The sequence below is a fragment of the Lathamus discolor genome, chromosome 3 (genome assembly GCF_037157495.1).
Source record: "Lathamus discolor isolate bLatDis1 chromosome 3, bLatDis1.hap1, whole genome shotgun sequence".
In the NCBI taxonomy this organism is placed as follows: Eukaryota; Metazoa; Chordata; class Aves; order Psittaciformes; family Psittacidae; genus Lathamus; species Lathamus discolor.
In genome coordinates, this window is record NC_088886.1 from 14,160,646 (window position 1) to 14,173,191 (window position 12,546).

The window sequence follows — 12,546 nt, forward strand, 5'->3', positions numbered from 1 at the left end:
TCAGCTCTTCTTTGAAAGCATTTTCATATTCTTCTTCATGTATGACACTGAGGAAATAGCAGACATTTAGAGGCTGGCACATCAGGTCCATTATCACAAGCCTTTGTTACTTGCAGCTACCAGCACTTTTGGTAGCTATGCGTGGAGCCCTTTTTCATCCTTAGTGGTGTGTTAAGAATTTCAAAATGGTAGTGGCTGTGCAAAATGTTCGCTACAGAGTGGCAAGAAAGGACTCAAGGAGCTCTCAAGAGTCCGACTTACCTGTGGTGACAGGATGTGGGATGCTGGGGCTTTCTGCTAACTTCTGATAAATTCTGAACCGCTGTTGAGGAAAGTTATGTGGTTCATAGGGGAACACAGTGCAGCAAAAAGCACGTACTTGAATATATACTATGAAGGCATGCCGATTGGTACAAGGTCATTACAAGGAACCACCTCTTTCAAAATGTACCTTTCCACATTTTTTCTCAAAGGTAACAAGTCTTTGGAGGCTTTTTCAACAAAGAGTTAATTTTCCTTTTGATGTCAGCTTGAGAAGCTCTTATCTAGAAAATGTTGTATGCTCTGCATGTTGTTAAACACTTTATGTTAAACTCTGCTATGTTAGTAACATGGATGTGTGTTCTGAGCATTTTCAACTAATTTTGTTTTGAACCAGGATGCTTTTGTAGCAAGCTTTTGCCTTATTTCATCTCAAAGAGAATAGCCATTACTGAATGTTTGCAAAACCATTTAAAATATAATACTGTATGTTACATATATATATATACACTGTTTGTATCTACATATAAAATATTGATATATGATATATTTTTTAAATACTAGAAAGCATCAGAAGAAAATCCATGATGACTCCAGGAGCATTACGATGCAGCTTCAGAGCTTGTCTGGAAATCACCTTTTGTAGTTAAACTTAGAGGTCACTTTAGTTTCTGGTTTTCGGTTTGTTTTGTTGGGTTTTTTTCCTTTCCTCTTTTTGCATGCCCAAGTCAGTGATAGAGGAATTTGCACCCCCTTTCCAAATGTTGCTGGTTGGAACTAACTTCGCTGTGTAATCAAAACCTCAGTGGAAGAACAGTTATACCCTTCTCTGTTTAGTAGCCAGTTGATTTAACTGCTTTCTTCACTTGAGCTCAGTAATATGCATTTCAACAGTTACACAGTTACTTTATTTCATTTGCCAATATGAGAGGAAGTTTTAAAAAGAAAAAAAAAGGCTAGATATAATCAAGGGCCTCACTCAACTCTCAGGTATCAGATTCGATGCTAATCTGTAACCACAAAGGCTGCAATCGGGCATCTTCCTGTGCTAAAAATGTTAGCATTTTCAGCTTGCTGGCAGCAGATGAACATTAGCTGCATCTGACTGTGGAAATCACGAGTCCTAATTTAGTCACAGTCAGTTTGCCTAAATGTCTGAAGAAGGTGATTTGCCAAAAGTTCACTACAGAAAACAAATATAATCCCTTTTACCACAGAAATTATAACCTCCAAGAGAGGGACAGCTGTTTACAAAGTGCCTGTGTGTGCACAGCTGATTTCTTCTCATGCTTTGCAAGCGAAATAAGGTAAATAGAATGTTTTATGGCTTCTCTAATAGCCGGATCAGGTAAGAAATAAATTAATATCCTTACTTGTATTCTGGTTTGGTCTTTATTTTGGAAAATTTATATGTATTGTTACACAGTTTCCACTTTTTTAACCATAATGTAGAAAACCAAATTCTGGAGAAAATATTTTCCACTTTTTTTTATGTTTTTACCTGTTCTAACTACTGTACTATATATACGTGTGTGTATATATATGTGTGTGTTATATGTGTGTGTCTGTATAATGATTTCTTATATCTGAAAGAAATCAATACATTCCTGTTTCTTCCACTTGATTGAATTATTAATTCCTATATATTTCAATTAAAAGCTGAGTGGCTTCATTTGTTTAAATTTGTTTAAATAAATAAAGAACATCAATTTTCAGGTTGGCTTTTTTGAATCAGTAAATCCAAAACACAGTTTGTTGCTATGATTAATATTGTTAAATTGGGATAAAAACTTTGGTCTTCATAGTTGGAAATCTTTCGTAGGAATTCAGCTTATTCTACTCTATTCTTCTAAGCAAAACAACTGATAAACAAATACATACTTTCAAAATGGAAATACTTTCAAGCTAGATGAACTCTAAAAGCATACCTTACTCATTTAAGTATGATATTTTGCTGACCTTAAAGCTTTTATTCTCATCACTAGAGTCTCAATTTGAGAGCTCTGGAGAAATCTGTATAGGGATACAGATGTTATTTTTTCTTACCCAAGCAAATCAATTTAAAATGGGTCCTGACAATTTTATGAAAGGAATTGTATGTATTTGCACAAGTGATTCAAAATGTCTGGGCTGAAATCTCTGTAACACGTTCATGTGCTTAAATGTTTACATGGATGTAAGCAGGTACTGGCACTTGTTTATATTCTTCCCTTTAGCAGGCAAGCCTGCTTGGCTGAACTGCTGTTGCTGTAGTAGCCTCAATTAAAGTCTGTAGAGAAGACACACTGGAAGCACACTTATTAATATCTTTATGAAGTCTCATGCCAGCACTTGCCTGTATGTCCTCAGTGACAGGAAAAACTTTTCAGCATGTATTTATTTCAGAATTTCAATGGAAATTTAGCATCAACTTATATTTTTAATCTGATTTTTTTTAATATTTCTAAGATATAGGGTACCTGGTTTTATACAGGTCAATTACTGCGAGAATTTTATCTTACCAGGTCTTTCTAGGCTCTGTTGTGATAGCCTAGAAGCACAGGTTTGTTTCCCCCACGCAGGATATTTAAAACTAAAAAAGAGGGGGATGTTAAAAGTTAGAATCCATTTTCTGGTCATTAACTAAACTGAAAGATGAGAGACTTTTTTTTTTTTTTGATCCTTAATAATATGATGCCATGTTCGTAGTGGAAATTGTAGCTAGCCATTGTTTAGTGGATTAAATATGATATCTCGTAAACAGGAGTTCTCTATATTACTTACATGCTTTGATTTCGTAACCTGATTCTGTTTTTTTCTCGCTCTAAAAATGTCTGTGAGTTCACATTATTCTATCTTGTAACCACAGAATTAAAACTGATGAAAATGAACACATTTCTGAGAGCCTGTAGCAGGATGCTGAATGCTCGTGCTTCATACAATATGCTTTGGTAACTAGCAGACATATCTACTAGCGAGACAAAACCAGGAGTGGAAGGATGTTACTATTTCCATCTTCCTAGAGGTCTGCGTGGTTGTTCTGTACTTTGTGTCCTGACTTCTGGTGGGTTTTAGCAGCTTTGAGACCCATTAGATTTAACTGGGCAAATTAGAAATGCAACTAGGCAAATTAAAATCAGAACTAAGCTGCCTCCATTTAATTAATTAAACTTTTGAAACTTAAAACCTGAAACTGTAGGTTTCAGATTTTAAGTTAGGTAATAATTGTGGTGTTTCTCTTCTCTTTGCTGGTTGAGTGTTCCCCTTTTGTTTTAAGCAGATGCAGAAAAGGATATATCTTTCAGTAGAATATCAGGAAAACTTCTTTGCTTTACCTTTATGAAAGTTGTGTAAGCAAGCTCTTTAATGAACTTCAAAAATATTTTGTTTCAGCTTACAGAGCACAGAGAGATTCGTAATACATATGGTCTTGATTCCCTTTGCCATTGCCCATTGTATGAGGAAGCTATGCACTTAGCAGAAGAAGGCAAAATTTATTCACGAGTGTTAAGGTACTGATTTATGTCTACTTAATTATTTCTAAGAAAAGCAAGAATTAAATTTTAATGTACTATACAGAACTCATTTTTTAGAAGTTACTTGTACGAGGTATTTTTCTCTAGAATTAGACTTAGTTGAGTTTTCTTGTGCTTCTCTTTTTTCATGGCATTTGAAAACTTTTCTGTTTTATATAGGACTGAAATGTTTGAATGTCTAGGAGACAGTGACTTCCTTGCTAAGCTTCACTGTATTCGACAAGCTTTTCAGGTAAAGGAGAGTGATTTGTCTGTCTGTCTTCTTAAGCCTGAAGGATGTGGAGGTTATCAATGCAATTTTTATAACATATGCTGTAATTAATTATTTTATTGTTGCTATTACATTTCTGTCATTCTAAAATTTGCAGAGGAGTCCCAGTTTTATGATTAGCTTTGTAACCTTTGCACCAAAAGCTGATGAGGAATTGGCCTACTATACTAGAGGTTATATTAAATTTGATTGAAGTGCTTAAGGTCACTTAGTATAACCTGTGAATTAGTATGTCTGGTTTTTCTGAACCTTTTCTAGGTAATTCTTTCAGAGACAGCAAACAGAATATTTCTTGCTGAAAGTGGAAGAAAAATTTTGTCTGCTTTGATTGTGAAAGCACGAAAGGTAAAAGCCTTTTTTAACTAACGTTTTATTGTTAATGCAACTTCTACTAGAACTCACTTTCCAGTGAATATAAACCATGTCTTTTGTTAAGTTTGCTTGAAACTCACTGCTTTTGCTTTACAGAATCCAAAGAAATTTGAAGATGTGTTTGATGAAATGATATATTTTCTGGAACAAACAGATCACTGGGATAATACTGAAATGGAACTTGCTGCTACAGGAGTGAGTCTGAGTTTCTGAAAAGTGCATCTAAAAATAAGTAACATCTAAAAAAAATGAAAAACATCTAAAAATGAATTTTTACAGTTCAGAATGGTGGAAAAAGCAACTTTTTTATGTTTACATTGCTGATTTAGAGAAATGGCATCCACCACTGTAGTTTCGTACCAGATAACATGTAATATTTTATCTTCTCCTTTACTGACAAAGTATGTTTAATATTCGTTAAAAGCAATTATAAATCTGCGTGTTAATACAGAGTTAGAATGTGGTGCATGCTGAATTCCACTGCTGAAAGAGAAACTGGGTTACTTAGGTCATGTTCTGATTTAATATAGGTGAAAAACCTGAATTTTTATGATGTTGTTCTGGACTTCATATTAATGGATTCATTTGAAGATTTAGAAAATCCACCAATATCTATACAGAATGTAGTAAATAACCGCTGGCTAAATTCCTCTTTTAAAGAAACAGTAAGTATTTATGTATCATTTTCATAGTCACTATTCTATAGACATTACAACAAGTAGATGGTATGATAAATGTAACATTAGTGTGAGCATTCTGGTATAAAATTTCTGTATATACCAGAACTGTTCTTATGGCAATCTCTGCTTTATATTCGTAAAGCACATGTAGAAATGAGATTAAATCCAGTAGCTGCAGGAATCAGACTGTGTATGTTGTCTTGAGAATTAAATTAATAATAAAAGCATTAATTTTGAAGCAAGAAACTACATTGACCTTCACTGTGAAGTCTAGTGCAGCTTCCAATACAACTGAATAGGTACCTGAAGTATTCCTCAGAAAAAATAAGCAGGTTGTATTATCAGGTTATTCATAATAGCAGTTTAAAAGCTACAAATCTGAGCCCAAAATATATAAAATGATTGAATGTATTGGAAAAACACACTCATTTTTGCAGGACAAGCTATCTCTGAGGAAGTAGAATTTTAGAGGGGAAGTTTTTGTTAGCTGTATTAGAGGTATTAGAGGTTTTGATTCATATAGCAGAGATTTAGCAATAAGGCACAAAGTTGCAAGCACACAAAAGTACATTTATGAAATACAGGCATTCAAATGTTGATAACATTTCACACTTTCAGGTGCACCTATTTGCCAAAAAGATCTCACTCCTCTATTACAGGCGTACAGGCTACTGCCATGGTCAGCTAGTAGCGTAACCACTCTCATTTCACCCACTTATATCTGTAAACTGACATTTTTTCCTGTATTTATCTTTCAATTGAAATATTCCCTCTAAAGGAAAAAAGAGGAAACATGCATGTACTTATTTTTGTAATTATGTGATAACACTGTTTTGTAAGTAGTAAATTATCTTGCAGTACTGAAGGAGGATCAGATGAGAGGAAAAAGCCTAGTACTGATATCAGTATATTGTCTTGCACAGGTCCATATTTGGACAAAACTCCTTAGCTGAATCTGAAGCTATTGCAAGAATGTTTTTGCTAAAATGAAAAAGGACATTGCAATGTGTTTGCATGCTACTTAATATCTAAAATAGTTACTTATGTCTGAGTGCACGTTTGGGTATATGAGAGACTGGTCCTCAGTTGAACCCCGTGAATGTTCCTGATTGTTGCAACTAAAATCAGTCAAGGATGCCAAGTAATATTTGAATTAAATGAAAGAAAATGTTGCAAAATAAGATCTGAAAATAACAAATATGAACTACATATAATGTTGTTTCAGCTGATATTTTACAGTTTTAAACTTTGTTATCACAAGATTGAAACTGAGGAAATTAAAAATCCCCAAAGTATAGAAATGCAGTATTTTGCAGCTCACTTCTTTTTGAGATGAAAATAATTTCTTTTATAGTGAAGTTACACACAGTTTGGAGCGTGTTTGTGTGGGTTCTTTTATTTATTTATTTACATTTAGGCTGTGGCTTCAAGCTGTTGGTCAGTCCTGAAGCAAAAGAGACAGCAAGTGAAGGTAAGTTGCCTTGCAAATTATGCAGACCAAAGTTGCTGATCAGCTCCTAAGTATCTGAAGTTCTGTAGCTTTGGCAAAATAAATTACGTTATCAATTCTGAATCCTGTAGGCATGTTTGTTTAAACAAGAGGCTGTCAGTTCTAGTTTAGTTTGTGGAGTCCTAATGCCAGATTTTTAGCAACAAGTCTTAGCTGAAAGATTTTCAGGCTAGTTTAGGTCCAGTCAGCAATGGTGACAGTCACTTCTCTGACATATAGCCCCATACATGCACCTCAGATTTTTGCAGACCAAGGTCATTAATCTAGTATCTTGCCTGCTTACACTGGGATACCCAATCTCCCTGCATCATCTCCACAGCTAAATAAAATTCAGTCCTGTCCCTTTACCTACCTGAAGTACCATTTACCTTGCCAGTAGCAAGAACACTATTGCAGCCTCCCTCAGCCCCTTTCTGCATCCCAACTTCTCAGTGAAGGAACTCTGAATGTTTCGAAGTAGAACTCCTCTTTGCCAGCAGCGCCTCACTTCCATCTGTGGAGGATTTTATTAGACTTAGGAGGCCTATCTCGGTATTAGCCAGTCTAAAAACAGAGTTGAGGCTTGCTGCAGGACATCCATAACTACTAGAAGTGGTTTTGCATACAGCAGGTGAAGAATCTGCTCAAGTGATGGGCACTGACACCTTTCTCTGGTTCTAAGAATAGCTATTTGCATGACTCCTAACTGCTAAAGACATATTTCATCATAAAAAAAAGGTACTTCCAAGGGCAGTTGATATTTTGTAAAAGATCCTCAGCTACTGCTATATCTTGGGAATTTTATACATATATCTTTCAGCCTGGAGAAGAGAAGGCTGCGTGGAGACTTCATAGCAGCCTTCCAGTACCTGAAGGGGGCCTATAGTGATGCTGGGGAGGGACTCTTCATCAGGGACTGTAGTGACAGGACAAGGGGTAACGGGTTAAAACTTAAACAGGGGAAGTTTAGATTGGAGATAAGGAGGAAATTCTTTCCTGTTAGGGTGGTGAGGCACTGGAATGGGTTGCCCAGGGAGGTTGTGAGTGCTCCATCCCTGGCGGTGTTCAAGGCCAGGTTGGACGAAATCCAACGGATGGGATGGTTTAGTGTGAGGTGTCTCTGCCCATGGCAGGGGGGTTGGAACCAGATGATCTTGAGGTCCTTTCCAACCCTAACTATTCTATGATGCTATGATTCTATGATTAGTTTTATATAAAGGGATTATATCTCCAAAATAGATGTTATAGTAACCTATTACTTTCATCTCTATTTCAATGCACAGCTACCTTAGTCTGTAGTTCCTTTGTGTATTGAAGTCTCAATATTTATAAGTCTGTAAATGTGTGAGTAACTTTACTCCTTGGGACAAGTTTCATCAATGCTGCTGGAGATATTCAGAAGTGGATAAAGTAAAGCACCATGGAAGTCTTTGTAAGGGAGAGATTAATTGTCACAAGGAGTTTGATGAACTTAGATTGACTTACAGACAGTTCTTCATGTATTATTTTATGTTTTAATTTATGATAATTTTATTTTTACGATTTTATAAATATGTAAAATAAACTGTACATCCATACGTGAGACATGAATTTATAGTATATTTTCCGAGTACCTGTAGGTTGTAAAGGTAACAACAGGATGGACATTCACAGATATTTTGTGGTCTTCTGTAGACTTTAAAATGGATTCTTACAAGGGGTAATTTTTTTCATTCAAAACTGTGCAGTTTGCTTACTTTTTTGCAAGTTTCAGCTATGCATAGGGTATAGGGGCTCAAACAGGAATAAGTGACTATAATTATCTGTCATATGGGAGCCAGAGTAGAGTGTTTATGATGGTTTTGGGCTTATGCCTATTAATCTTCAAATATTTAAAGTACTTTGTACCACTGAAATAAAAATCTTTTCTACCAAAAATCATGCCTCTTGTTTGGTACAATTGCCCTATAACTTAAAGGTTACCACAGCCCTGAAGTAGTAGGCATTTTAGGCTTTTCTGAAGACTTAATTCATAGAGACTTGTGCTATATTTACTGTGTAACTTTTATCTGTAATTTTTACATCACCAGGTGCCTGATGGATTTTTTGCACATTTCTACGCTATATGTGAACATATCAGCCCTGTTTTGGCATGGGGCTTTTTGGGTCCTAGAAACTCCCTTTATGACCTATGCTGCTTCTTCAAGGTTTGCAACTTTTTTTTTTAATTACCATTTATCTTAATTAAAAAATAAATAAATCTTCCAGATTAAAAGAAATGAGGATCCTACTTGTAGGCATTTTGTGTTTTCCAAAACACTTTGTGTTTTCCCAAGATTAAGACTAACTGTAAGAAACCATGAAAATAAACGTTATAAGATTGATACTTTTTAAGCCTAGAACTGCTTTGTAAAGTCTATTTTAATGCACTTCTATTTTAGCACCAGAAGAATACATAAATGGATGGGTTTAGGAAATGTGTAAAGGAAATAGCATTGCATACTTTTTTCCTTCTTGTAAGTGAATACAAATTTCTCCGTTTTTTTTTTCCCCCCCCTCACTAGGATCAAGTGCTTTTCTTCCTCAAAGACATTTTTGATTTTGAAAAGGTGAGATACTCAACTATGGAGAGTTTGGCTGAAGATCTTATGCAATTATTAATCCGACACACTGAACTTTTAATGGCCTATCTTGGAGCAGATTCACTGAGACATGTCAATGCTTGTGCAAGTGGTCCTGGGCATGTCGTAACCACTGGTCTCTTAGAAGCTAAAGTACAGTAAGCTTAAAATCATTGACAAATGAAATGGAGTGTTCCTGATATACTCCTTCCCACCTTTCTCTCTAACACCGAAGTTACCATTGCTGTTACTGAGCAAGCATCTGAAAATGTATCATGTTGCTAAGTATGGAAAAGGACTCAGGGAGGTTAAATGTACATCTGTGAAAAGAACTGGTGAGCGTATTGTTGTATATACCTAAATTAAATTTGCAGCTCCACTGACACTGTATTTATACTTAATGTATCCCAAAGCTTTTTTCTGTAATATTTGGGTAAAGTTTATTTATGAAATACTGTACTTTTGCACAAATAATTTGTAAGTGAAGCTGATGAAGTTGTTTCTTTAAGGGCTTATAGTGCAGAATGCTAATTACAGAGTCCCCAAATCATTGTGTGTCTAGATCTAGAAAGTGTTTTGACTGGGGTATGCGCAGTCTCTAATTCATGTGACACATGCAATAAACTAATCACACTCACAAAACTGAATGTGTTGCCACTGGCCTGAAATTAGATTTGTTGTGGGTGTTAAGCAGTCATTTTGTACTACAGTGTAATGGAGGGATGCAGGTGCCGTTAGGGCAGGAATGACTTCCAGTATGCATTTTTCACTTTATTTTGTTTTAAAACAGCCAAACATCATGAAGGTGTTTGAAAGCACTTATTTATATTCAAAAAGCTGTGGTAGCTTCACCAGTTAATTTAAAACTTTTCCTTTTTCTGCAACTGTTACTACTTTATATTTTGGTGTTAAACAAACGCCATTCTCAGTTCATATGTAGCATTTCAAAATATATTTTTAAATAAGGATGTCTGATGAGATTTGTTAATCATGAATCAGAATTGAAGGCAGTGTTTTATAGTTAAAAGCATTTCCATCTTCCTCCCTTCCTTGTAGGAAGTCAGGTGTCTTATTTAAGAGGAAGTGTAAGCAGCTGTGGCTATGTATGTGCAGTGTAAAACTGTGGCTCGGAATATGGAACCCTGAACTTTAGGTAGGAGCACAGCACAGTAAGAAGGCATGTGGGAATTTGCAGTAACGCTTTTTCCTGTGCTAGAGGTAATAAATAATGATGATCTATAATCTTTGAATGTCTGTAAACTGAAACAATATATCGTAGTTAGCTTATGCTCTTTAACTACCTTTGCATATGCTTTGCCGTAGAAAGCCAGCCCACAAGTCTATCCTGTGTCAAGTAATGAAGAGTAAGTAATAATAAAGTATTCAGATGCTTAAGAAGCATGTTGTTAAAATGGAGCATATTGAAACACGCTTTGATTGGAAACATTCAGACTTTTGTTTGAGCACAACCCAAAAAGATGATATTTGGAAAGGAGGGTCTATGTAATTCCGTAGAGTTCACTGCAGCCGACACATTTTCATCATTCTTGTATGTATCAAATGAATATAACAAAAGAGCAAAATGTCGGCTGCAGTTTGTTTCTTCACAAAGTGCGTCTTCAGTACAGAATGTGAAGTTTTCTGACCCATCTCACTTAGCTTACGCACACTTACCTGCTCAAAAGTATCTGTATTTTAGCAGCATTTTGCTAGTCTATGAATGAATTTATATGGAACAGTAAAGTGTCTCATTGGGTTCAGAATCAATAGGAATAGCTGGAAATAGTGGTGGAGTAAGTGGCATATTCTACAGCAAATGTACTACCTGGAGGTTGCAAGCTGTCAAAGGAAACTGTATGCTGTGGTTTGTCTGTTCTAATAAAATTATATGAAGAAAATTACACCTTAACATTCATCACAGAAAACCAGAAATGCACTTTTCCACAGAACTACATAGTTAATTGAGAATTTTTTGTATTATTTATATAAAGCTCATGAAGAAAGTGCAAGTGTTGCACATGAGATTAGAAATGTTTCCAGGTGATTTAAAAGTCCATCTTCTGTTGAAACTGAAAGGATTTTCTTAAACAGAAGAATGAAAAAGGTCCGATGGAACACCAGAATGTCAAAAAGTGGGTAAGGACCTGACAACATCTGGCTTAAATAGACTTATCCTTTTAAAAAAGGAGCACTTCCATGCAGTCATGGAGCTCCAAAGTCCATTGAATCAGGTTGGAAATGGAAATGATGTATTTCCCATCCAAAATAAGAGTTACGGTATCTGGTTGCTGCAGGGTGCCACCAACAAATACTTCGTTAGGAAACAGTTAAAGAAAAAAGAAATAGGGAAAGGGAGGAAAGGAGAGAGGAAGAGGGAAATGCACAGGTATGCATGGGCAGGCTTTTATCTCCTCTGAGTCTTTTTGGACCTTTTCCCAAAAAGCGTTTATATGTTCTACCCTTCCTAATGCCAGAGACAGCTATAAATTCAAATGGGGGAAGGCTGCCTCTTTGTAACACAGAACTAGAATCAGTTCTCCTATAAATCCAGGTTTGTACACCGCTGAGGGAAGGGGTGTGAAGAATGTCTGTTGATAACCAGCCATATGGCTCAAGCAAAGTCCTCCACCTTTGAAAATGCAAGTGCCAGAGCTGCACCAATGCAGTGGCACCAGGATGCAATTGTACTGCAGAGAATTCATGATCAAAATCAGAATTTAGTTTATAATCTCTGAATTTTTAAGTAGTGTTGAATGCCCCTTTCTCTGCTAATAAGAGTCATCCTCTTCTGCTATAGCTGTGCTCCTACGATCAGAAATGAATGTTGAATGTGTTGATTATACAAGAATCAAGTATTTATATAATTTGTAATTTAGTTGTAAAAATAATCTCACTTTAAATGTGTTCTTGATTATTATACTTCATTTTTGTAGTCTTTGGTTTCATCAAACAAAACATGTCAATTCGAGTGTCAGTTAAGCGTGTTTGTGAACTTTCTATTGCCAAAATGAACTGCTGCTGTGTGTATTGAATAAAAGGTTTCAGTGAAACAACTGTTGCTCGTACAACTGCTTCTACAACTTGAACTGTTTAAACTGCATCAGAAATCAGCCTGTGTGGTTTTTCTTCTGTGAAATGGTCCACAGCATTGATAAGTTTTCATCACATAGGCCAGTGATTCACCAAAAAGCCAAGTTTTGCTGCTTCTAGTTTTGCAAGTCAGAAAGTGAGATTAAGCCAGAGACCTTAATCTCCTGGGCGAACAAACCCTGGACTCAGGCTGGCTGTCATAGGCTGACAGTGGTTGCCGGTTGGCGCCATCCCTGCCTGTGGTACTAACCAGGCTGGTTTCACTGCA

At 35.9% G+C, this 12,546-nt stretch overlaps 1 protein-coding gene across 4 annotated transcripts in view; it reads left to right on the top strand.

Annotated features, from left to right (window-relative positions):
• MIGA1 (mitoguardin 1) overlaps positions 1–12,242 on the top strand; it is a 42,094-nt gene extending 29,852 nt beyond the window's left edge. For all 4 annotated transcript variants that reach the window (XM_065673627.1, XM_065673626.1, XM_065673625.1 and 1 more), the window contains exons 9-16: positions 3,634–3,752; positions 3,936–4,008; positions 4,306–4,392; positions 4,516–4,614; positions 4,950–5,084; positions 6,517–6,570; positions 8,658–8,774; positions 9,132–12,242. In XM_065673627.1, coding sequence (XP_065529699.1) covers positions 3,634–3,752; positions 3,936–4,008; positions 4,306–4,392; positions 4,516–4,614; positions 4,950–5,084; positions 6,517–6,570; positions 8,658–8,774; positions 9,132–9,350 — 903 coding nt within the window. In that variant the 3' untranslated portion in view covers positions 9,351–12,242. The remainder of the gene's footprint in view (positions 1–3,633; positions 3,753–3,935; positions 4,009–4,305; positions 4,393–4,515; positions 4,615–4,949; positions 5,085–6,516; positions 6,571–8,657; positions 8,775–9,131) is intronic.
• Positions 12,243–12,546: the final 304 nt, after the last annotated feature.